At 39.2% G+C, this 26,807-nt stretch overlaps 1 protein-coding gene across 4 annotated transcripts in view; it reads right to left on the reverse strand.

Annotated features, from left to right (window-relative positions):
• Positions 1–1,600: 1,600 nt before the first annotated feature.
• LOC130914740 (zinc finger protein 516-like) overlaps positions 1,601–26,807 on the reverse strand; it is a 57,217-nt gene continuing 32,010 nt past the window's right edge. For 3 of the 4 annotated variants that reach the window (XM_057834199.1, XM_057834198.1, XM_057834197.1), the window contains 3 exons: positions 20,991–22,232; positions 16,319–16,423; positions 1,601–6,706 (listed from right to left, as the gene is read on the reverse strand). In XM_057834199.1, coding sequence (XP_057690182.1) covers positions 6,516–6,706; positions 16,319–16,423; positions 20,991–22,232 — 1,538 coding nt within the window. In that variant the 3' untranslated portion in view covers positions 1,601–6,515. Of the gene's footprint in view, positions 6,707–13,382; positions 13,454–16,318; positions 16,424–20,990; positions 22,233–26,807 lie in introns of all 4 variants that reach the window. The other variant, XM_057834200.1, reaches the window with a different exon arrangement.

A 26,807-nucleotide genomic window follows, 5' to 3' on the forward strand; every position in this document is an offset into this window, starting at 1 on the left:
GTGTCATTTTATAAAGTATTTCAGTCTGAACACAGAAAAATAAAACCCTACCTGTCATTCAGAAGATATCTTTGTGGCGTATCCATTATTAAATCAAAGAGAACATTTGAAAGATTGTTTTCTTCATCACATCTACCTGTCACATCCATATCGGTCCGACATTTGGCATATTTTACATGTCAGTCAGTCACTATTTTACCGTACTGTGTGACAAAGAAAGGAGATGTCATCCAACAGGTTTCAGGCAGCTCAAGGCTGTCACAGTGACTGATGAGGTTGGAAAGAGTGACGGGCAGCTGCAGTCTTTTCTCAGCCTGCGGGCCTGCCTGGCATTAGCGTTATGTACCATGTTCTCAGAGGGAACCCGTCACTCTACCGTCACTCAGGCTGACAGACAAATGGTGCACATTGACATAGTACATGAAACAGACTGGCAAAGTAGCAACAAATCCCTATGTGGTCCTTCAAAGTTGAAGGCTATGGCTTTCTCATAGCTGCTGCATGGCAGGTCCCCTTCAAGCACACGGCCACACTTGGACATCAAGGTGCCAACGGTCCAGGAGTCATCAAAGTCCACATTTATCAGATGTATGAGATGCTATGAAAGAGAACAGCTTGCAGTACGGTTTTGGTCTCTGGTGTTTGCATCTCATCCAATAATCATAACCACATGTACTTGATTTTGGAGGTTGAACTGGCTTAAGGATACACATAATGTGTGGACTTCGAACAGAATAGTAAATCTTTTTTTTTTCTTTAAAATTTTGTTTAATTTTGTATTTGAGCTGTAAAAATCGGATGCAGTGAAGACAGTCATTTGTGTGGCTGTAAGGAAATATTGGGTTGAGAATAGTGCTACAACGATTAATAAACTCAATAATTCAATTAGAATTAGAAAAGCTTCGAATCAAATGTTGCTGCTTCAAGTATTCGTTTGATTAGAGTGGCATTGTAATGGTTTGTTTTGAAAGTATTTGCATTTAGTTTTATTGATTCAGGTGGATACACTGCCCTTTAGTGGCAACAGTGAATATGACATAACTCATTTAACATGGCTGAATCCAGATGCTCCCTGTTAAGACCAAAATAAGGTACATTTTTATTTGAGCTAATTTTTTTTTTTTTTTAATGCATTCGTTATTTTGTTTATAGGTATATTTAGCCATTTTTTTGGTATGAATATTGTTTTTAGAATCTGTTAAGAGCATTGTAAAAAAAAAAAAAGTTAGCATTTATAGCATTTAAACTAGCGAACTTTTGCTGTGCAAGTTGCACAATTGCTCTTTTGTTGTACTTAGATCCTCATTTATTCATCTTTTTATGCCGTTTGAGGCTAAGCTCAGGTATTTTAATTAATTTTTAAATAAGTTTCTCTTTGGAAAGTGCAATATTAGCAACGCTTTGTTTTACATCTCCTAAAATTATGTAATTTATGTATGTATTAAAATTATGCAACACTTTAAATGTTTCTAATCCGATTACTTGATTCTTCGAACTAACTAGCTGACAGATTATTCGACTACAAAAATAATCGATAGCTGCAGCTATTCTCACTTTATCATGCAGCGTGCAGCAATGACCGACACTAGTTGTGTCACGCTCTGCAATAATTCCAAGGAGGGTCGTCTGAATTTTAACAAAAGCAGCTTCTGCCAGGGTTTACCTACCACTATATCATGCAATTAGGGTGCTAACTATGTCCATTATCCTAGTGTTACTTAAAGAAATAGCAATCGAAGGGGCATGGCTGACAGAGAGATGCTTCTGTGAGACAGCACACTATTTAAGCCCATCATTTATTTTATACTTCGTAACAAGTAGAGGTAGTTGATTAGTTGATTGACATTTGGTTCATGTACGGAGCATGGTCTGAGTAACGGTCAGCAGACACGGCCTACTGCTTCGAGGACCGTGTGGGCCAGCCTTATTTTTTCCCATTTTGAACCCTTATTACATAGCCGATATTTAAGCATGTTTTATGATTATTCATTCATATTTGACAGGCTTGTAATTGGTAACTCTTTTCTTTGGGCTGTCCAAAGGTTTATTGATGTTGACTTTCTTTTTACAGGACCTCAACCTTGGTTTGTCTGTTAGTCACAATTCAGCTTGTCTATTATCTACCAACTTACATTTCCTGCTCCGATTGGCTTGTGTACAGTATTACACATTGCATTCCACTGAGTGCTCTTTTTTTTTTTTAATGAATTGAATCTGCGGACGGAATGTCATTTATTTTTCAGGGTTGACAACCTGGATATCCGGACGATACATCGAACAGTAAGTTTAATGTGGAGCATCAGTATAAAAGATACTCCAAAATTGGAAAGAGCTGCCCAATGTCATTATAACAAACTTCACTGTTCACTGGATTAAACAATGGTTGGAGTGAGGAAGTGAGGAATCGAGAATGTGTTGGTGTGTGAAGAAATTGTTTGATAATGTGCGCTCAGCTGCTGACAGTGAGTGCTAGTAATGACACCTGTAAGTCAAAGTTCAGTTCACACTGGAAAGGTGTGTACCCCCCACCCTAAAAAAAAAGACTAAATCTGAAGCTTGTTTCATCTAAATGCGGATATGTTCCATCACAGCGACTGAGACGAAACTAAATCTAGTATGAACAACCAGATAAAACATGGCCAAAGTTGCCATTTTGTGTGTCTTTATTTTGGACATGACATTACATGTTTTGAAATTCACAAAAGTGTAACAGAACTGAAAATGGCTCAGACGAGGTAGAGCTTTCACATCGGCTTGCTGGGTTGAAAATGACAAAACAAAAAACCAACAGCAACAAAACAATTACCAAACAAAATAATGACCTAGAAAATCAAAATAACTAAACACAACTGTCCTGCCTCTGTCCTTCGGTCCTTTTTGAAGTGATAATAAATACAGATTTCAACCAAAACACTTGGAATAATAAGGTCTTGTTGGGTACAATAATCATGAGGTTCAATACAAATAAAAAGCTCACAGACAAAAAAAAAACAAACAAACAACTTAAAATATGTGATAAACCCAAAAACAAATAACAAACAATCCCTGCGGGAGGCCGGACACGGCAAGCTAATGACAAAAGTCCTACCATTTAGCAGAGAAAGACTAAAAACAAGCTCTTAGATCTTCATGAAAAATAAACACGGCTTGTCAAACCTTCCATGAGGAAAATAATTAAAAATGTGTGACACACAGCCATTACAAAAAGCATCTATGTCAATAAAAGCTATGCAAAAAAAAAAAAAAAAACTACAGAAAAAAATTAAAAATGTATTAGCTGTAACTCCTGTAATAACATTCTCAAAGTAACCTTAATTGGCTAGAATTGAACAGAGTGAAATTTTAAAGCATTAATCTAGTCTAAGTGCACTAATAATGCCATTTGGTTTCTACTGCTGTATATAAAGAGTTTGGTAAGAGTGGATTACAGATAAACAGTTTACATTACAGTCACTCCAGCTTCACACTTTTGCTAAGTCACACTTCGGAGTAAAAATTTCTAACTGAGGAGTTATTCTTAAAGGGAATTCTGTACAATGTGGGTATTATTAGTACTATTCTACACTAAAAGGCTAGAATATCCATTTTCAAGTATTTTCACTACCTAAAACCTTCGATACACATTTGTGTGTATCATTAGACATATTAAGGTACACAACATTGTATGCATATCTCATCCAGCTAGCATTACATCCATTGTTTGTTTTTATAAAAACTACAGAGGTTTCAAAATAGATTCAGCGTCATGTACTCGTTATGCTAACTGGTTAGAATAGTGTATGCTAAAACTGTACCCAACACTTATATTCCCTGACAAATGAGTTTCTTATATATCCATTGAGTCAAGGCATGACTTACCCAGTTTGTGAGTTGCTGAAAAGACAAGCCCAAGAAGAGGATACACATTACCCCTTCTATGTAAAGATTTGCCCCTTTCAGAGTAACATGCCATTGCAGAATAGGTAGGCACAACACGTGGATGACTGAGGCTGCAGAGAGCAGATGTTAATCATCCTATTCAGTAGATTAAAAAAAAAAAAAAACAATGCACAAAGACATGCAACCACATCTGTGTTAAGACTGTGACCACTTTACAGTTCAGCCTCACTATTTGGTCGCATTGCTGATAGAATGGCTGCCTATCATATGACAAAAGTATCATTAAAGAAAATCCTGAAGCCCCAATGTGACAACCTGCACTGTGGGTCTATGAAGGAATTTCTTCCAGTACTCTTGTTAGCCTATATCCACTCGAAAAGTCATTCAACAATCACCACTCTGTTCTGATGATTCATTTTAGTCTTCAGTTATAAAACTAAACGGAATCTGTTATCAGTATTGTCCAGTGCTAATATACAGTGCAAATGATGATTAACACAAGGCAGTTGACCAACCCGGAACAGTGCGTCTTTAAATTGCCCGTATATTGCAGTTATTATATGTCATTAAAAGAACATATTTAAACAGTGGTACCTCAACATACGATTGCTTTGACACAAGATCTTTTCGATATCATCTGATAACATGCTCGAAATATGAAGATTTACATCAGCGCCACAGTTTTCTTTGTTTTACCGCAAGACGGATGCATGACAGATTTTCTTGTGAGGGAAACCAACATGGGTTCCAAGAAAGTTGAGAAAAAGGTGAAGCTTACCATTGAAATGAAGATGGAAATGATAGAAAAATATGAGCGTGGCGTGCTCGTCCCTGAACTGGCTCGACAATACAGCTGTAGAATGTCCACGATCTCGAAGGTCCTCCTCTGACCTCCGTTCGCCAGTCTTTATAAGCTAAGGTGACAATTATTATTGTTGCAACATCGGCAAGGAAGTCGCCGGCTTCATCGGGTTTTTAATCATTTATTTCACAACTTGTGCAGCACAAGATGCCTACTGTCCCCCGCGCATACAGTAATATCTCTACCGCATTGACCTATCTCACTGTGACGTCAGCCACAAGGTGCGTTCAGGTTCAGTACACAAAACACATCTGCCAAATTAGAACCCCTTTTGTTACATTATTACAGGAATTATTATTATTCAAATTTTTATTCATAATTTATTTGTTTTTCTTTGTGTAATTTCCCATTGGAGTGTATGCTTTCTGGCTGTGGAACAGATAAATGGAATTATAATGTATTCTTATGGGAAAATCCTGCTAGACATACGACCATTTCGACTTACAAACAAGGTCCTGGAACAAATTAACTGTATGTAGAGGTACCACTGTACTAGTATAAACATAAGGGAAAAAATGTGAATTTTAACATCAATGTTTTGGTGCAAGAAGCACCCCCCCACCCCCCCCAAAAAAACAAAATAAAATAATTAGAAGAAGAAGAAGAACCCTGACCAAAGCCATTATGCTGGCTAACATTAGCAGAGCCCAAATGTACCTCTAAAATTGCACCAGCTGGCTTTTACTTTGTGTGATCTCGATATGAGTCTTCACATCACCCCCACTGCAGGTTTGCATTGTAAATCAAAGTCAAAGTGTCAGTGTATGAAAGGCTCAGTCATATAAAGGAGTTATATAGATGGAAACTGCAGGCACTCAGCCCCTTCCCCTTCAATTGACAATAATTGTACGGCCATAAAAATGGTACACTCATTTATAATGGCTATTAAAAAGCAACTCTTTTTAATGAGCATTAGAGCAGACTCTCTCTTTCTCACTAATCTCGCCTCCCTGCCTCTAATCATCCCCTTCAGAGTGGTCACTCTTAAGATTTCACTAAAGAGTGGAGCCAAGTGACTTTACCACATTTGCACATGCTGACACATACAAGACATTTTAATGGCTTTCAGCCCAGTAGAAGGAGTCTTTATGGCTGTGATGATTGGTCAATTAATCAGTTATACAATGCAGATAACATTTATCCGCCACTATGTTGATAATCAAATAATCACTTCAGTCAATTTGAATCTGGTTTGCTGCTACAATTTAGATTTGTGTTTTTCTGCTCACACATTTGAAGAGAACATCATTAAATTTGATAATCTGTTTATTATTATCATTATGAAAATATTAAGTAATTAAGAAGAAGAATTGATTGCAGCAGATTGTAGAAAATTGATTTCCGAAATGAGGGATGGCCACTGAAGTGGGATGTCACAGCAAAATTTTTAAATATAAAAAAAATCATTTTTAAAATGCCAATGACTTGATGATTTCAGATAGTATCATTCAACTAAACGGGATTTTATTTTTCTTAACCTTCCATTTCAAGCAATCGAGCAGATTTGTGACTTAACATTTACTCTTTTCTCCATTGTTTTATTTTAGTATTGTTAAAAACAGCCATTTGTATTAATTCTTAAAAAATGTCAAACTACAATATATAGAAAAGCCCCATTTAAAGTTGTTGGATAAGCAAATAATTATTTCACATTTTCCCCAATGAAATTTAAAGTTGATCAAATCTTCATGTTCTTCGAAGTGATGATGGCGTTTCTTAGTTGATGTGAGTCTCTCACTACTCTGGACTGAAGTTCAAATATCCACAAGAGGCCCTATTGTGGATTTTGGGAGGTTGGTGACGGTCTGAACTGTCCCTGCTCCTCCAGGTTGAGCAACAAGTTCCTTGAATCTGGGTGTAGGTTGTTGTCAAAAGGCATGTGGTGGACACTCTGAACGTGTGTCTTCAGGTTCCCTTTCTGAGAGGCTCTGTATGGGCAGAGCTGGCAGCAGAAAGGCCTCTCTCCTGAACAACAAAACAAACCACAACATTTCATGAGGCCATGTGGTGACAACAAAGGATTTGGTGGGATGACATCAACCATCACCACAGATGAGCAAGTGGAAATAGAATAGGAAAGAAAAGGCACATGTAAGCCACATTTAAAAGGAAAAAAGGGAAACTGTACACGCAATATAGATTTAAATATTGGCACACCTGGCAATTACCGTACATTTACAGCAACTGAACATACAATACAATATAGAATTAGTCCCACTCCTTCATCCTTTCTATAAGGTTTGAATGTGTCCATCTTTTTTCTATATTGCATGTCCTTGCTTGGGTCACTGGCGGGCTGCAGAATAGCTCAACTAACATGGGCAGGGGAGGGGTACAACTTGGGCTGTTTGCCAGCCATTTGAACAGCACCAGCATCAATTATTTATTTTCTGTTAGACCCCCCCCCCCACCCCCCAAAGACGTGAGCGTTGCCCCCCCTCCCGACTCTCTGCCGCCACTGTAAATAGTATCATTTGTCGATAAAAATTATTATTATAAGTACACCTCTGCATAACATGTCATTTTTCATATCAAAGAAAAAATGTAATATAGATCTACTTACAATAAAATATACCTTTATTAACATTGTTTTTTTTTTTTTTTTTTTTTTTTTTTTTGTAACAGAAAAGACTTAAGGCGCGTCAATTTGCCTAAATTGAAAAAAAAAAAGTCACATCCAAACTATAAAAATAAACTCAAGGTTTATTTTTTGGACCATTTGATACTGAAAAATAAAATGTAAAAAATCTATAAATAATAATAATAATTCAAATTGATTGGCAACATTAACTCATGAGGACAATATACCAAACCACTTGTCCGAAAAAACTAATATTAAAAGAACAAAAATGACAGTGTCATTAGACAGAGGGACAATTTTTGTTTTTGCTGCAAGCAGTACCAGTTCATTTTCTATGGTGTGGGATTCTTTTGCAATGAGCAACGTGGTATGCCACCTTATAAAATGCTCACAGTGCTCGCTGGTTTACTGATGTTTATCTCTTGTCTTTAAGCAGTGCTTCTCAATTATTTTCTGTTACGCCCCCCCAAGGAAGACGTAAATATTTCACGCCCCCCTCCCAAATTCTGCCGCCACTGTAAATAGTATCATTTGTTTATAATCTTATAATAAGTACGCTTCTGCCTCACATTGTGTCCTTTTTTCTATTAGAGAAAATAACAGAGATCAACTTATAAAGTATAACTTTATTAAGATTGTTTTCTTTGTAACAGAAAAGACAACACGCATCAATCTGCCTGAATTAAAAAAAAAGTCACATCCAAACTGCAAAAATACACTCAAGGTACATTTTTGACCATTTGATACTGAAAAATAAAATCAGTAAATAATAACAAATTCAAATTGATTAGAAACATTAACTCATGAGGACAACATGCCCAAAAATTTGACTGAAAAACAAAACTGAATAGTAGAAAAAAAAAGGGTGTCTTTGGACAGAAGGACAGTTTTTATTTTCGCTGCTCACAGTATTACCTCCAGTTTGCAATGGTGTGGGGTTATTTTGCACTAAGCATGCTAACAGTGCTCACTGGTTTACTTATATAACACTGACAAAGCGGGACGATTGTTGGCAATATTCGGCACGTTTTCGCTGAAAAACAACCAAGCAGCTTATCAATGAGATTGGGGTCTAATGTCTTTAAGTGGCGTTTTAATTGATTTGGCTTCCGGCTGTCCGCTATAATCATTGTTAGACACAGTAAACAGTGGTCTTTCCTCATCTACCACTGTATTAAATCTCAAAGCCAAAAGGCAAACGGCCCGAAAAAAAGCGCATTCTTACTTTTTGGGAGAACCATAGGTGAGGGCGGTCGTCGTGACGATATCAAGCCGAAAATGGCACTTCTCGGGCGGACACGTGAGAACCAGAAAAGACAGTGGGTTGCTGCGTGAGTCCGGCTGGAAAACCGCTTTCAAAAACGGCGCACAGCTCTTCAAATCTCTCTTTTGTGTGCTCTTGCTTACTTCAAAAATACTGCGCGCACTTTGAAAATGAGAGCGCCGCTGCCACCCACTGAGTGGAAGTGCAAGTACACTTTACTGTAGTACGGCAAAAAAAAAAATAATAATAAAGCATGTTCCCCGAGGTCACATGCGCCACCCCTGGCATCGCTCTGCACCCCACTATTTGAGAAGTACTGTAAGTGACTTCTTAATTAGAAAAGCGCTATACAAGTATAACATCATTTACCATTTAATTGATTGGGCTTCCTGCTGTCCGCAGCAAACATTTTTAGACACAGTAAATAGACTGGCCTTTTCCCGTCTCCCACTATATTAAAGCCAAAAGCCAAACGCTACATAAGCTTCTTCATATTTCCTCGTCTTAGCTCTTCATATCTCCAGTGCTCCTTGCTGTGTGCTCTTGTTTAGCTCAAAAATACTGAGCACTCTGAAAATGAGAGCGCCACTGCCACCCAGAGAGCAATTACAGTTTATTCTTGTACGGCGATAATGTTCCCTGAGGTCACATGCGCCACCCCTGACATCGCTCTGTGACTTCCCTAATAGAGGGTATCAAATGTACGGCTAACGAGACTAACCGGCACGCAAGAGGGTCCAACCTGGCCCGCGGGGGGTTGTTCTGCCTTTCAAGCAGATTAAGTTCATTCATACAGTACATGCAGAATCACATGCTTTTATTTTGACATTAGAATCACATTTCTTATTTGACACGGAAAACGGAAAGAGTTGTGACTTGTGTGGTGTTAAATGCTCACTTCACACTGAGCACTGTAAAACCAGAGGTGTTTGGTTTTGGTTTGTGAACGAATACCTGCACTATTATGCAATACTATATGTGAATATTGGACGTGTTTTATGTGTTCTTATTTCTTAGAATTAAGAATTAAGGATAACTTATTTGATCAAAAATAGACTCATCCGACCTCCTTGAGATCTAATTAGTCGTGAATGCGGCCCGTGAACCAAATGAGTTTGACACTCATGGACAATTGTCGTCAATTTACAAAACAGGCATGTTATTTGAGAACTGGGAGAAAGCTGGTGTGTCCATAAAAACAGGTGAGCAAGTGGAAAATTGCCAAGCAGGAAACAGGAACGGCGTAACATGAGACTTTAAAGGCTACCCACAACATTTGAGGCTACTGCCAGTTTAACCCTTAGCCAAGAAATGAGTCCATTAAGAGGTGTCACAATACTTAAGTCCATATAGGTTTTATATCACTGCAACATGTTAGACAAAATCCTTCTGGAGAAGCAAGCCACACAATCCTGTCTGAACAATCCTCATTTTATCTACTTGAATTTCACTCAATCAACCCAGCAGCACACACGCACACAAACACACCCCCACAACGCCGTCTAATTAGACTGACCTACAATGGGACAGACATCAGACCTCAGCGAAAAATAGAAAGAATAATAAAAAATAAGCAACTCACACCTGAACAAAACAAATGAGATTGCCATTTAATTGCACCTAATTATCATTTTGATAAATGGAAGAATATCACAGCAGGAAAACTAATGACTACCCGGGCCCCTCCCCCAGAATTTTCCCTGAAGAAGACATAGGAAAATATAGTAGTTATCATACATCATCAGAAGCACAACAGAGAGAAGGAAAGAGGAGTGTTTGAGGAAAAGAGCGATAACAACAAAATAGGTATAATTAATCATAAAAGAAAATAATAAAACAGCTGGAAAAGAAGGTAAGGGTTAGACGTGATAGGAAAGCAAGAACCTGGGCGACATCGTCCTGTGAGGAAACATGGCTGACGGGACCACTGCACTACATTATACTAAAGGTTATCGTCACCGTAAAGCAGCGTCAACACTGCATCTAATTGGAACCCTCCGCCAGACGCCTTCGCCCATCATTCATATAGTGTGCAGTAAATCTCAGTCATGTGGACCGTGTGTGTATGTGTGTGATGTGTATGATTAATAAATGTGAGGGCGCAGCGTGTACAAGCGAATGTCAAAGCTGAGCAGATTTACTTGTGTTTCGCACCCGGCCTCAATGCTTGTCTCTGTGACTGGCTCAGAAAAAAAAACGGGAAGGCAGTAACGGATGAAGGCAGGTATGCTCTTGTAAAAATTCCTTTTTTAAAAACAATTGATTCATTAAGTGTTGCTACGTTACGAACTTGGTTAGCTGGATCCCTAAGTAGCTAATTTCAAATTAAATGTACTCTTGGGTGACTTCCATAACTCATGCTTACTCCTATATTTACACTGTTGGCCAAAAGCATTGGCACCCCTGCAATTCTTTCAGATAATGCTCAATTTCTCCCAGAAAATGATTTCAATTACAAATGCTTTGGTAGTACTATCTTAGTTTGTTTTGCTCGCATGAAAAAACATAAATGAGAACGAAAAAAAATTAAATCATTATCATTTTACACAAAACTCCAAAAACGGGCCGGACAAAAATATTGGCACCCTCAGCCTAATACTTGGTAGCATAACCTTTAGACAAAATAACGGCGAACAACCGCTTATGGTATCCATCAGTAAGTTTCTTACAATGCTCTGCTGGAATTTTGGACCATTCTTCTTTGGCCAACTGCTCCAAGTCTCTGAGATTTAAAGGGTGACTTCTCCAAACTGCCATTTTCAGGTCTGTCCACAGGTGTTCTATGGGATTCAGCTGGCCACTTTAGAAGGCTCCAGTTCTTTCTCTCAAACCATTTTCTAGTGCTTTTTGAAGTGTGTTTTGGGTCATTGTCCTGCTGGAAGACCCATGACTTCTGAGTGAGACCCTGCTTTCTCACACTGGGCCCTATATTATGCTGCAAAATTTGTTAGTCGTCTTCAGACTTCATAATGCAATGCACACAGTCAAGCAGTCCAGTGCCAGAGGCAGCACAGCAACCCCAAAACATCAGGGAACCTCTGCCATCTGTGACTGTGGGGACCGTGTTCTTTTCTTTGAAGGCCTCTTTTTTTTCCTGTAAACTCTATGCTGATGCCTTTTCCCAAAAAGCTTTACTGTTGTCTCACCTGACCAGAGAACATTCTTCCATAACTTTTTTGGCTTTCTCAGTTAAGTTTTGGCAAACTCCAGCCTGTTTTTTTTTTATGTTTCTGGGACAGAAGTGGGGTCTTCAAGGGTATCCTACCATAAAGTCCCTTTTTATTCAGACGCCAATGGATAGTATGGGTTGACACGTTTGTACCCTTGGACTGCAGGACAGCTTGAACCTGTTTGGATGTTTTGAGGTTCTTTATCCACCATCCGCACAATCTTTTGTTGAAATCTCTCGTCCATTTTTCGTTTTCGTCCACATCTAGGGAGGTTAGCCACAGTGCCATGGGCTTTACACTTATTGATGACACTGGGCACGGTAGACACAGGAACATTCAGGTCTTTGGAGATGGACTTGTAGCCTTGAGATTGCCCATGCTTCCTCACAATTTTGCTTCTCAAGTCCTCAGACAGTTCTTGGGTTTTTCTTTTCTCCATACTCAATGTGGTACACACAAGGACAAAGGACAGAGGTTGAGTCAACTTTAATCCATTTCAACTGGCTGCACGTGTGATTTAGTTATTGCCACCACCTGGTATATGCCACAGGTAAGTAACAGATGCAGTTACTTACACAAATTAGAGAAGCATCATGATTTTTCAAAGAGTGCCAATACTTTTTTCCGGCCCGTTTTTGGAGATTTGTGTAAAATGATAATGATTTTTTTTTTTTTTTTTCCCATTCTCTTTTGTGTTTTTTCACTGCAAGCAACATCAATGAAGGTATTACTGCCAAAGCATTTGTAAACTGAAGCATTATCCGACAGAATTGCAGGGGTGCCAAAATTTTGGCCAGCAGTGTGACTGTATTAACTTTCCTTGACACATGTTTAATGTCACTGTGTTTAACATACTAGATTTAATAATTATTTTGATGTTTCGGGGAAAACGTCACAGAAGTAACATCAAGTATCAACTTTGCAATCACATAAACAGGACAATATATAGCTTGTGTTGATATACTATAAGGAAAAAAAAACAGTGAATGAGGCGCCATAGTTGTATCAAAGATGTGTTATTACTTTTAATGCAGCTGATGAAATAGATGTTGATCGTGGGTGGAATATAAACATAATAACATGTGGCCTTGGCTGCAAAAAAATAATCAACAATTTGCACAATATGTTTGAAAAATTATGAATAAGGTTACTCATATCCTTGTCCCATTTGATGGTGATATATTTGATAAAAAAATATAAATAGAGAGGATGCAATATGTTTTTTAAAAATGTAAATAATCGAAACTATTAATATAATTCTTAAGGTGGTTTGCCACTTTCTTCATGTAGTTTGGCATTTAATGATATATCATTAATCAAATAAATCAAACACTTAACAATAAATTTGGTCTATAAATAATATCGGGTATTATTATAGTACATTTTGTACATTTGACAACAGTTCTGTAAATGTACAATTTCTACTAAAAGTAATCCTCATGACTCAAATCTTTTGTAAGGATGCCAGGTGCACAGCGTGTGGCACATTCAATAAGAAAACAGACACACGGAGCTGGACTGGAGATAGAAATTGACAACATTACACAACATGCATATAGATGCAACAGAAAGACGACACATGCAAAGCAGTGGTGGAGCCATGTGATTAGCCATTGTGCCACATACTTGTTTGGGAGCTTCAGAAGCGGTGCTGTGAGCGTCAGTACCTCTGTGGAGTCCATTAAAATCAAACCCAACTGTGGGGTGAGAAGGAGGATGAGGGTGGGGGAGGAGGAAAGGGAAGGGGGGCATCCGGTTAAAAGCTCTATCAAGACCCACACAAGCATTTGGATTTCTCCTTGTGCCGCCAGCTGCACAATGCAGTGCGACGTTCGCCACCAATGCCCATGCTAATGGAGAGGAGCTAGCAGTAACGATGATGGTGCTGGTGAAGGTGATGATGATGGTGATGGAACTTGGTGGAGCCAAGTCAGTGATTTAATATGACACATGTTAATAGAGGCCTCGGGGTGGCTGGCATTTTCTCTTTTCTTTGTGCGTACGTCCATGCTGAGGACAATCGTCGGTGACAACATTAATTACAGTCTTGGCTGGTGTTTATGGAGCCTGTGTTTGGGCGTGAGTCTGTTAATGTGCTGTGTGTGTGAGTATGGTAGTGGTGGGGTGGGGGGGTACAATAGGGCTTAGGGGAAGCTGCGCTTTGCATCACTTACCATTTGGCCTCTGTCACTTAGAATCACTGGCGATGCCACATATCATTCACACTCTCTATAAAGAAGCTACTTATCTCACTGTCCGCTGTGATCACCGCACTCTCATATGATGGACGTGACAGGAGAGGGAATAGAGGAGTCAGAGAGAAATGGGGTGGGAGGCAGAGGGAGGGAACAATGCAAGTGTAGGAATCCAGTGGGTGTGGAAGAAAATATAGACGTCAAAAGAGAGAGGAATTTTAGAAATTGATGGAATTGAGGGAAAAAGGATGACGTGGGGAAAGGGTTTGTGGGATAAAAGAGGAATGGTGAGGAAAATAACGGAAACAAATTGTAAAGTATCGAAAATGGGGAAAATATAAGGCAATATCCACACGAACTGGTATGAAGGTGTAAAGGAAGTAACTAATCGAAATTAAGTCCAAATATTAGGTGGGGGCAAAAGTTGTAATTTTAGAATAATAAAGTGAGAAGGAGCTGTCACTTCATTATTAGAATATATTGGCTTTAAAATAAACACTTCATCAACGTAACAATTTTTTTTGTAATATTGTTGCTTTTTAAACATGTGTTTTAGTGCCTTGATTATGTGTTGTGTCTTTTCACATGCACAGAAGCTAAGTTATAGGTTTCTAGGATACACTTAACTGTGTAAGCCTTGAAAAACTACAAAACCTTTTAGCAGGGTGTTAACAGGAAAACACTAAATGTATTTCCATGTCACTTGTTGTGTTTAATGTTCTTCAGTATTGTTTTTCATTCATTCATCTTCTGAGTCGCTTATCCTCACGAGGGTCGCAGGTTTGCTGGAGCCTATCGCAGCTAATAACGAGCAGGAGGCAGGGTATACCCCAAAGTAGTTGCCAGCCAGTCGCGGGGCAGATAGAGACAAACCACCATCCACACACACACACTCCTACGGACAATTTGGAGTGTTCAATCAGCCTACCATGTTTTTGGAATGTCAGAGGAAGCTGAACTACCATGAGAAATCCCACGCAGGCATGGAGAGTACATGGAAACTCCACAGAGGGAGCCTGTTGTGGTTTGATTGTTGGATTAAATCAACAATCTCTGTGAGGCAAGAACTGTGAGGCAGACGTGCTCACAACTCTGCCACTGTGCCGCCTCAGTATTATTATGTTGACTGTATATTCTGCGCTGCCTCAGTAGGATTATGTTGACTGTATATTCTAGTTTCAAATTACAGCACTATGAATGAATCCTTGAATGAATTCGGGTGGTTTTAGGCTTCTTTTCCTAAAAAACAACACCCATCAGTTATGGGTTATGGTGCCACCTGTTGCTTTGCATAAACTTGACAGCCTGCAAATTCGGCCAAGGTCTGTCTTCAGATAATTTCTTTAAACAAGTCAATTGGACTAGATCTTTTTTTTTCCAAACTCCAAAGCTAAGAACATAACATTACAAAGGGGGAGAACATGTACATGTGGATATCGCTTTTGTCAAGTTGTTTAATAAATGGCAATGGAGTACTTGCAAATGGACTCATGAGACTGGTGTGAATAAATAATGGTTTGCTTCATTAAAATGCACAATTGCGTCTCTCTAATTGACGTGTGATTAATAATGTATACAATTTGTCACAGGTCAGTATCCAGAGAAAACATGTTTCAGTTTAAAAAATAGCGGCAGCTGCCCAGCCCAGGGCAAGGAAGGACTCACAGACTGGCTGTCACACTCAACTGAACAAAAAGATCTGTTTTGATTTATTTGGGTACATGTAGGAATGTCCTACAATGAAATATTGGTGAGAGTGTGAATCCTTCCATGCATATATTCTCTATAATTTACATACAGTAAGTGTCTCTAAGTGAATTAATAGCTGAGAAGGTGATGATGTGTGTGCACAGGTGTCATGCGAATGACTGAAAATGTGCAATAAAATGAATGATTACAAGTTGTAGGACTGTTTTATAAACTTAAGAAGGATACTGACTGTTTCTTACATGGCAACTCAACATTCTCTGGTCTTCCTCTTACCACATGTGCGATTTGCTATTCTTTTATTCCCAACTATGTATATAAATTTAACCTTGACATGCAACGGTCATGTCTAATGATTAGCATATTATACTATATTACATACACTCATTCTGTGTCACCTCATTTAAAATTGTGCCACCGACATCTAATTAAATTAGGCAACATGTATGATGAAGTATAGTTCTACAAAAGGTCCAACCACTATATACCTAAACTTCTGTTTCACGATGTCTGAGTGCAAGCTGTGTTGTCCTTGCAAAGGCAGTTTGTGGTATTTCACGATGGATTATATTAAACAACACAGGTACAACTCAACCCAATGTAAGAAATGCAAATATTTGTATGCTAGCATGTCTTTTAGCAGTGTAACAGACTTTTTACCTGTATGAGACCTCATATGCGTGCGCAGGTGGCTAGGCTGACTAAAACTCTTCCCACACTCGTGGCAGCAATGCTGTCCCTGTCGCATGAGAGACCTCAGGATACCTGATGACAAACACAAGAAACATTTGTGTTACTAGCTTAAATTGAAAGTTGCATACCAATAATTTATTTTAATACCCCCAGAAATAGATATCCCAAGATAACAATTCCCCATTTTCCCCGGCGATGAGATTTCAAATTAACAATGTTTATTGATCTCCAATAGTTCTGCTACTGCACTGCATAATTCTGGTTGTTGTTTTTTTGTTGTTTTTTTTTTTAATTGCCAATTTAATTGGGGACCTAAGTACGAATGGGCATTTATTGTTGGACCCAAACAAAAGCATAGCTACAGTGGGATGAAAAAGTATCTGAACCTTTCGGAACATTTCACATTCCTGCATAAAATCACCATCAAATGTGATCTGATCTTTGTCAAAATCACACAGATGAAAAAACAGTGTCTTCCCACGCAAAAAATTACAGGTTTTCATACTTTCATGAGGATAGTATGCAAACAATGACACATGGGGGGAAAATAAGTGCGTGAACCATAACATTTAATATTGTGTGCCCCCCCCCTTTGGCAGCAATAACTTCAACCAGACGCTTCCTGTAGCTGCAGATCAGTCTGGCACTTCGATCAGGACTAATCTTGGCGCATTCCAATGGGGTTCAAATCTGGACTTTAACCTGGCCTCTCCAGAACGTCTATTTTGTTCTTCTGAAACCATTCTGAAGTTGATTTACTTCTGTGTTATGGATCATTGTCTTGTTGAATCATCTTTTTAGCTTCAAATGTCTGACAAACCGCCCTTACATTTTTCTGCAAAACATACTGATAAACATTTGAATTCAATCTTCCATTAATGATTGTACCGTATAGGCCCGAATATAAGACGGCCCTGATTACAAGACTGCCCCCTCTTTTTCAAGACTCATGTTTGACAAAAGACTTTTTGAACACCAAATTATTTTTTATGCAGAAAATTATTACACTACATCTGAAACAAATGATTATAACAATATATTTGAGAGAAAAAGCTATTCAAATCTTAATATCTGAACATTTAAATATGTAAACTAAAGTGCAATCACATTCGTAAATGAATGGCTTCTGGTTTTTGAAATGTAAATAAACCAATCTATTGTGATAAAACAACAAAATTGCAATAATTGCATTAACCATCAAAGTGAGGTCTAACTGTAACTGTAGTCTTGAAACAAATCTGAAAAAGGAAAAACATTGCAATAAAATAATGCAAACTGCTTAAACTTGAGAGTAGTTGAGATCTCTCATGACAGTACATTACTCCTCAAGTTCAGCATTCACTTCAATTATATCTGGCGCCATCTAGCGTCGTAAATGGGTATAATGTCTAGACCCCAAATATAAGACGACTCCCTCTTTTCAGTCTTATTTCAATGCAAAAAACACCGTCTTATATTCGGGCAAATACGGTAAGTTGTCCAGGCCCTGAGGCAACAAACAGCCCCAAATCATGATGTTCCCTCCACTATGCTTCACGGTGGGGATGAGGTGTTGATGTTGGTGAGCTGTTCAATTTTTCCTCCACACATGACGGTGTGTGTTACTCCCAAACAATTCAACTTTGGTTTCATCAGTCCACAAAATATTTTGCCAAATGCCTTTTGCAAACATTAAAAGAGCAACAATGTTTTTTTTTAGATAGTAGTGGCTTCTTCCGTGGTGTCCTCCCATCAACACCATTTTTGGCCATAGTTTTACATATAGTCGATGTTTGCAAGCACATATCGGACTGTGCCAGTGGTTTCTGTAAGTCTTTAGCAGACACTCTAGAGTTCTTTTTACCTCTCTGAGTATTCTGCGCTGAACTCTTGGCATCATCTTTGGTGGACGACTACTCTCCAATCTCTCGCTCTCTCTCCAAACTGTCTCCATTTGTAGAAAACTTCTCTGACTGTCGATTGATGAACATCCAGACTTTTAGAGATAGTTTGTATCCTTTCCCAGCTTTATACAAATCAACAATCCTTGATCGCAGGTTTTCAGACATCTTTTTTGACCGAGCCATGATACACATCAGACAGTGCTTCTCATCAAGACAATTCTTACCAGGCGTGTATTTTATAGTATAAGGCAAAGGGTTCACTTACTTATTTTTCCCCCTTCTGTCATTGTTTGCATGCTATCCTCATAAAAATATGAAAACATATAAATGTTTGGGTGGTTTTAGTTAAAGCAGACACTGTTTTTACATGTGTGATTTTGACAACGATGAGATCACATTTGATGGTGATTTTATGCAGAAATTTGAGAAATTCCAAAAGGTTTAGATACTGTTTCATACCACTGTAGGTCTACAAAGAAACCTGAACTAGCCCAGGAACAATTTTAGAGTATACGATTAAGTATCAAATTATATTTGTGTATAATAAAGCTCATGCTTTTGCTATTACGTATTTAGAAATTATGATTTCACCAATGATTATTTATGCGGCGAAAACACATGGGCATCATCATTAGTTCATTTGTTGTGTTTGAGGGTAAATAAAGTCATAGAGGTCAGCAGTGTGCACACACTGAGCATGGGCACATTCGCACAGAAGCACGGCTGCAACGGTGGAGGTAGGCGGCATGAGTAGTGGACAAGTGCAGGCATCATTAGTATGTCTAATGTGTCATTATGAGCGGCTAGCTCCAGGGGCTGGACTGCTACTGTCACACAGCATCATCTCACAGGCTGACAGCCAGACACACACACCGCATAAATTACAGGCAATTAAAACGCCCCGGCTGTGATGTGCCCGCTCCGCTGCCCGTGTGTCACATGTCAGGTGTGTGTGCCTCCATGTGTATATGTTCAAAGAGTTGTATATACAATGTGCGTCTTTCCTCCGGCTTAGGACAGCAAAGACATAGGCAGAGGTGAGCACTGACCACACTGTACACACCGGTCACACGCTGAAACATACTTATATAAAAAATGGAGGATAACAACTGTCACTTGTTGAATATCAATTGCTTCCCCACACCATCAATTCTGTTGCATGACGGGGCTTGGGTATAGATAGAGATGATATATTTTCCGACATGACCTACCTTGTACTGCCACCATTATTATTCAATGGAAAGCAGATGTCTCCCATTTATTTTAACTCCACTAACTGGATTATTACCAATCTGCCAAATCAGAATCATTATTTATTGCTTTTGTTACCAAGTTTACATGTAAATATTGACACAGTCGAAGCTAGAGGGACACGACAATGGCGTGAAGTAACATTTTGTCAATGCCACAAATCCAAGCCACATAACTGGATTATATTTATGTAACTAATTCTACTTTTAGGGAGCATAGTGGTGAGTGACGCTGCAGTCGCACAAAGCCCCACCTGCTGGAGTAAACCAGTGCTGTATCCATTTGTTATGCACATTTGTGTACATTTACATGTGGAAAGCAGATGAAAGCAAGACAAGGAAGATCAAGGCATGGAAGAGAGGTGACAGAGACAGTCTCTGGCACCCCGACTGCTGGCCTGCCTCTGGTTACTTCACTTCTACTCTGAGCTGCCAGCCCTTCTCACTGATGCACTAATGAAAGACAAGACAGAGCTGGATGAAAAACACAGGCAGTCGAGCACACAGGCAGGAAAAGACACATACACACACACACATTGCATAGGAAAAGGGAAAAACGACTTCGCTGCTCAAAAAAGGTCACTTTATAGCATGTGACTCAAAGGGCTAAGGCGGATGGTGACGATATGCGCCTGGACGGGTGACAGTGATGTCATGCGTCTGCTCTAGGGCTATTTTATTTGACCCCTAGCTCCACACAGCCCCACTTGACCTCAGAGACATAACTGAAAACGGGAAAAAATGTTGATGTTCGGTAATGACCATTTCCAAAGCAGCTGGTGGGGTAATTATTCTGTCTCATCTCTCTCTCTTTTCCTCTTAGGTTTCTTCTCGCCCTGTTTCGCTTCCCCATTCGTATCTGTGTTTCTCATCAGGCAGAGCCATGACCTAAACAGTTTATGACAGCTTTCTGGGAGAGTGGAGTTGGACACGAGGCATGCCTCACAGACCTGCGTGCACCAGCGGTTCCTTCACATCTTTCACAGATAAGTATGAAAAATCTAAAAGACAAATACTGATACACACTTATTTTGGACTAAAAAACGCAAGACAGATGCTTCCCCACATACAAACTTTTATCAAACCTAAAAAAAATGTAAGTACGCGTGTGAATGTAGTATTTTAAGATTTCATTTTGCAAAACCTTATCAAGATAACAAGTTATTCCTCTCTATGTTGATACATTGGTTGTGGTTACTGTTCAGATGCTCTAAAGTGGCGAGATTTTAATATTTAACACTCCTCTCTCTACTGTATCACATTAGGATAGTGTACATAAGTGTATATTGTGAGACTAATGATGAGAAGGTAAGTGTTTGCAAGAGTACATGCCCTCATAGGACTACTGTCAGATCTAAATCAAATCCACGCATGCGACCATGCATGGAAAAATAATTTATGGTTCTTAAATTTGTTGTGCATGTGGTATATAATGTGTTCGTCACTTTGCGATGTGAGCCACATTGATTAGAATAAACAAAGGCAAAATAATATATATTTCCTTACCAGTAGGATCCAAAACTGAATTTGTGGCACCCCAGCGGTGATACAGTGCAGCTAGCTCATGAGGGCTGTAGTTTTTGAGGAAACTGAGGATGTTGTTTGGCATTTCTGGGATCTCTGCTGTTTTCTCCTGTTTCACATTCCCATGAGATTCCGAGGGGAGGGAGGATGATGAAGAAGTCTGGAGAATGCCTCCATATGCCTGTGTTGCTCCATAGTGCCCCGCTGTGGAGCTGTGGATGACACCACTAGGCCTCGTGGCATTAGACAGTCGCTGGCCATGGGAGATGGGGAGCTGTGATTGAGCGGAGCCTCTGGCTCGCTGGTACTCAGCTTGGGTACTATACTTGTTAGAAAGCATAAAGCCGAGTCCCTCCTGAGGCATCATGTAACATTCTGGCCTTTTGGTTGCTGTAGCAGAGTTGAGGCTTGGGCCCGGGGACCGCGAGAGTGCGTTGGAGCTCCTATCTTTAGGGCTGGAGGATGACAGCGAGCTCCTCCAAGGGGCAATATCAACTTTGGGTCTGGAGCGTGGTGGCTGACTTTGAGGGATGCTTGCAGTATGAGAACCTGAAATGGATGTGGAGGGTCTTGACAGTAAAGATGAAGACTGAGAGGTTGATGGTGGTGCTGTACCTGAATGGCAACTGTTTTTGATCTTTTTAAGTACGTTGTTAGACTGTGATGGGGGACGTGTACGTTGGCCACGCAAAAGTATTGGCAGCGGTGGACATTCCTTGCCCTCTAAGACTGGTGGAGGGCCAGTACGTCTCCTGGAGGAAAAGTCTCTTGGCCCCTTGTTGTGGTTTTTCAGAGCCCATTTAGGCACCAGATTGGAGCTACTACTGGTCATGCGGTGAGCCACAGTCTGGTGCATCCACAAAACCTCAGGATAGAGTGTAGAATGGGAGCAGAAGGAACATTTATGGTTTGGGAGGATTTTCATGTCGAGGGTTAAGGGGGCTTGCCCCCTGTGACCCTCAGCCCTCACACATAAATCCACAGGGGTCAAAACAGGCTCAAGGGGAGAACAGTCAATTGAAAGATGAGGAGAATGGGATGGGATATTTTCCAAACCCTGCAGAAGGGCTTTCTTCAACTTGGGATATCCATTGGAGGTAACTCTAGGAATGGGGCTGGTTCTGTCTTCAGTGGCAGCCGGATGCTGAACATGGACATGTGCCAGGTAGGCATGTGATTCAGTGGTAACGAAGCCACACAGGCTGCAGATATATGGCTTCTCATCTGCAACAAAACAATGACAAATCAAAGGGTTGTTAAACACAAACAAGAAAAAAAATGTAGAATAAAATACATATGTCCCATATGTAAAGTCACCAAACTCTTTTCTAGCCCCGAAATATATATGGAAATAGTATTACAAAATTAATAGTGTTCAGTTGATTTTTAAGGAGAAAATAGAACACTATACAGTATATTGTGATATAGTTTTGCCTTAGAAATTTTTTTGTTGTGAATTACACAAGCATGTGGATTAAAAGGGTAAAAAAAAAAATTGGGCTTGTTCTGGGTAACTGGAGGTAAATACAATATACTAGTACTTGCAGTCAACTGCAATATATTCTACGCATGTGGGATTAAAAGGGTAAAAAAAAAAAAAAAATTAGGCTTGTTCTGGGTAACTGGAGGTAAATACAATATACTAGTACTTGCAGTCAACTGCAATATATTCTACCACCTGCAGTTTCAAAGATTTTCCACTTGGTGGCGGTGACGTCAAATGGTAAATAGATTGAAAACAATAAAAGTTTAATGCTAATGTTCTCTCAAGCATGATTATTCTATCGTCACAAAAATAAAAACATAATAATAATATAAAATAGGTAAACATCTGGTAATAAGGTTTGTTTGTTTGTTTGACTTGTTTGTCAGTTACATGAGCCATTACACATGACACTACTGGTAGAATTTCCTCTACCCTATACACTAGTAACTTGCCATTTACAGTGTATCACAAAAGTAAGTACACCCCTCGCATTTCTACAGATATTTAAGTATATCTTTTCATAGGACAACACTGATAAAATGACACTTTGACACAATGAAAAGTAGTCTGTGTGCAGCTTATATAATAGAGTTAATTTATTTACCATTCAAAATAACTCAAAATATAGCCACTAATATCTAAACCCCTGGCAACAAAAGTAAGTACACTGCTTAGAAACTACGTACATCCCTAAATGTCCAAATTGAGTACTGCTTGTCATTTCCCCTCCAAAATGTCATGTGACTCGTTACAGGAGTGCTGTCAGCATTGCTGCAGAGATTGAAGAGGTTGGGGGGTCAGCCTGTTAGTGATCAGACCATACGCCGCACTCTACATCAAATTGGTGTGTGTGGCTGTCACCCCAGGAGGAAACCTCTTTTGAAAACGGTACACAAGAAAGCCCGCCCGTCTCATCAGACCACAGGACATGGTTCCAGTAATCCATGTGCTTTGTTGACATGTCTTCAGCAAACTGTTTGTGGGCTTTCTTATTTTGAGCTATTTTGAGATGAAAATAAATTAACTCTATTATATAAGCTGCACACAGACTACTTTGATTGTGTCGACGTGTCATTTTGTCAGTGTTGTCCCATGAAAAGATATACTTCAATATCTGCAGAAATGCAAGGGGTGTATACTTTTGCGATACATTGTATTTTTTGTTTGACTTTTCTTTGGCAGCAATGATCAACACACACACACAGTTCACATGAGTTTACATTTAGCAGTCTGCTGATTGCATGGGTATGAATTGTCAGGCCACTGCAGATTTCTTTCTCTTTCTACTCTCAGATTTCTCAACCATTAAAAATAAATGAACAAATAAGAAAAAGTGTTTTATATGTATTTACTGGATTTGTGACTTGCCATCACTGTCAGTGAGAGTAAACAATACCCTGAAAAGATGGATGTTTCATTGTCTCTCATATATTTAAACAAGGTTATTAAAATATTTATTGCTGTCATGATGAACAACATATGCATTTACTGCAATTGTATGTGCATACATTTATATACTATAGTCCACATTTATTGACTGAAAAACACACTTTAAACATTGTTAGGATAATGACATCTCCACAACAGAAGAGTGCTGAAATACCAATTTGGTAATCATCGCAGAGTAAAAACTGAAGTACATGCAACAAAACCAGAGTTATGGTAGTTAGTTGAAGCAATAACTCAAATTTATGAAGTTAAGTAGGAGTTGCAAAATCAGAGGTCATGATGTAAAACAATGCATAAAGACAGGTACAGAGATAGAAACCAACCCAATAAAAAAAAAAAAAAAAATACTTGTGCACAGGAGGGTGGGGGGTGTTTCCTGGGACAGGAAGACCTGAAATAGCTCACAGCTCAACCATGCCTCAAGAAATGTTTCTGCTATTTTTGATCACCACTGTTCATAGGGAAGACTAGGAACAACCACTGCTAGCATTGATATTTCTTCAAAGCAAATGCATCCAGCTATAAACTCTGATGTGCTGAAATTTTTAGGATGATCAGCCCACACATACTGTACAGTATGTACCATAAGCCAACTAAAAAAGCTTTTCTTTGTCACCTTTCATCCAGATAATTTCTAGTGTCTGTCCTTCCAAGGACAGAATGATAACGATTAAATGGTATAAAACCTTTTCGCCCCTTCACAGTAGCCTTCATTGTATATGCTTTATTGGTTACTAACGTGAAGAAAACTATTTAAAAATATCATTTCCCTTTCTGTCATGCCAATAAAGTTTTAATAAACGTAAACAGGAATACAGTGTAGTGGTTTTTACAGTGCAGTATCTAACACAAACGCATGTAATCCATTGTACTGTTGATATTCGGCCACATGGTGGCGTCTGTTCCCACTTTTTTCCAATCCACACAAACAGAGGAGTTTGGCGGTAAAGTGCCACAAGCCCCATTTCATGAACACATACTAGTCCTAAAAAAAAATCGCATATTGTGATAAAGTTAATTTTCCATAATGTAATGTTAAAAATAAAATTTTCATATACAGTATGTTACATTCATTACACACAACTGAAGTAGTTCAAGCCTTTTATTGTTTTAATGTTGAGGATTTTGGCAAAAAAGTCAACAAAAAACAGAAATCCCTATCCCAAAAAATGGCATATGTCATCCAACCAATAAAAAAAAAAAGTGGTTTAAAAACAAAAATAAAGAAAAAGTCAACCTTAAAATAATTATGTTCAGTTGTGCACTCAATGTTTGGTGGGGAATCCTTTGATAGAAATGACTGCTCATGCGTGGCATGGAGGCAATCAGCCTGTGGCTCTCCTGAGATGTTATGGAGGCCCAGGATGCTTCGATAGCTGCCTTACTGTAGTATGTTCCTAGAGTGCTGTATCAAAGCACCTCAGTGGGAAGTCTGTGGCAAGGAAAAAGTGTGGAAGAAAACGGTGCACAACCAGAAGCGGTGACTGGACCTTAGGGGACCTGCGGAAGCTTTGGAGTGAGTCTGGAGTAGAAACATCCAGAGCCACCGTGCAAAGGCATGTGCAGGAAATGGGCTACAGGTGCTGCATTCTCCAGGTCAAGTCACTCTTGAACCAGAAACAGCGGAAGAAGCGCCTGACCTAAGCTACAGAGAAGCAGCACTGGACTGTTGCTCAAAGTAAAGTTTGCATGTCATTAGGAAACCAAGATGCCAGAGTCTGGAGTAAGACCGGGGAGAAGTAAATACCAAAATGCCTGAAGTCCAGTGTCAGGTACCCACAGTCAGTGATGGTCTGGGGTGCGTGTCAGCTGCTGGTATTGGTCCACTGTATTTTAAGGGCAGGGTCAATGCAGCTAGCTATCAGGAGATTCTGGAGCACTTCATGCTTCCATCTACTGAAAAGCTTTATGGAGATGAAAATTTCATTTTTCAGCACGTCCTGGCACCTGCTCACAGTGCCAAAACCACTTGTAAATGGTTTACTGGTATTACTGTGCTCAATTGGCCTGCCAACTCTCCTGACCTGCACCCTCATAGAGAATCTGTGGGATATTGTGAAGAGGAAGTTGAGAGACACCCAACCTAATACTGTAGATGAGTTTGAGGCCCCTATCGAAGCATCCTGGGCCTCCATAACACCTTAGCAGTGCCACAGGCTGATTGCTTCCAAGCCACGTCGCATTGAAGCAGTCACTTCTGCTAAAGGATTCCCGACCAAGTATTGACTGCATGACTGAACATATCAAAATTTATGAAAGTTAAATTTTATCATTACATTTTGGAAAATAAAGAACTTACCGCAGTATGCTATTTTAGGACTAGTATTTACACTCTTAAGTGGAGTCATGAGAGTTAGTGAGTGAATTGGTATAAGCATATACTGTACGTAGTAAAAAAAAAATGCATATACAGAAGTTATCTTCCAACGTAATGGGACCCTGTTCTGCTCGGAATTTTTGTGAAGACTTATACACTGGCTTGAAGCCTTGAATATTGTGGCCAGCCCCCCTGTCAATCATAACTGACCTCTGACTTCACAAATGTTATTCTGAATGGATGAACAGTTTCCTCCAAAGCTGATCCCCTGCAAGTGTACCACTCCTTGAGCCCATGTAGTGTGTTGGTGTAAGTAAAAAATCTTCGTTACACTGTCTGAATAAGTAGAACACATTAGAAGAGCATGATTGTTGTTCTTATTGCTGTTGGTTTTTTGCCCCTAAGGTACAATTTCTAGTACCTAACAATGTTGTTAATCTTACTTTAAAAAATAATTAGTTACAGTTACAAATTATTCCTCCCAAAATGTAATTGTGTTAGTAACTCAGTTACCTCATTGTAAGGGTAATTAGTTACTCAGAAAAGT

Source organism: Corythoichthys intestinalis, chromosome 4 (assembly GCF_030265065.1).
Source record: "Corythoichthys intestinalis isolate RoL2023-P3 chromosome 4, ASM3026506v1, whole genome shotgun sequence".
Taxonomy (NCBI): Eukaryota; Metazoa; Chordata; class Actinopteri; order Syngnathiformes; family Syngnathidae; genus Corythoichthys; species Corythoichthys intestinalis.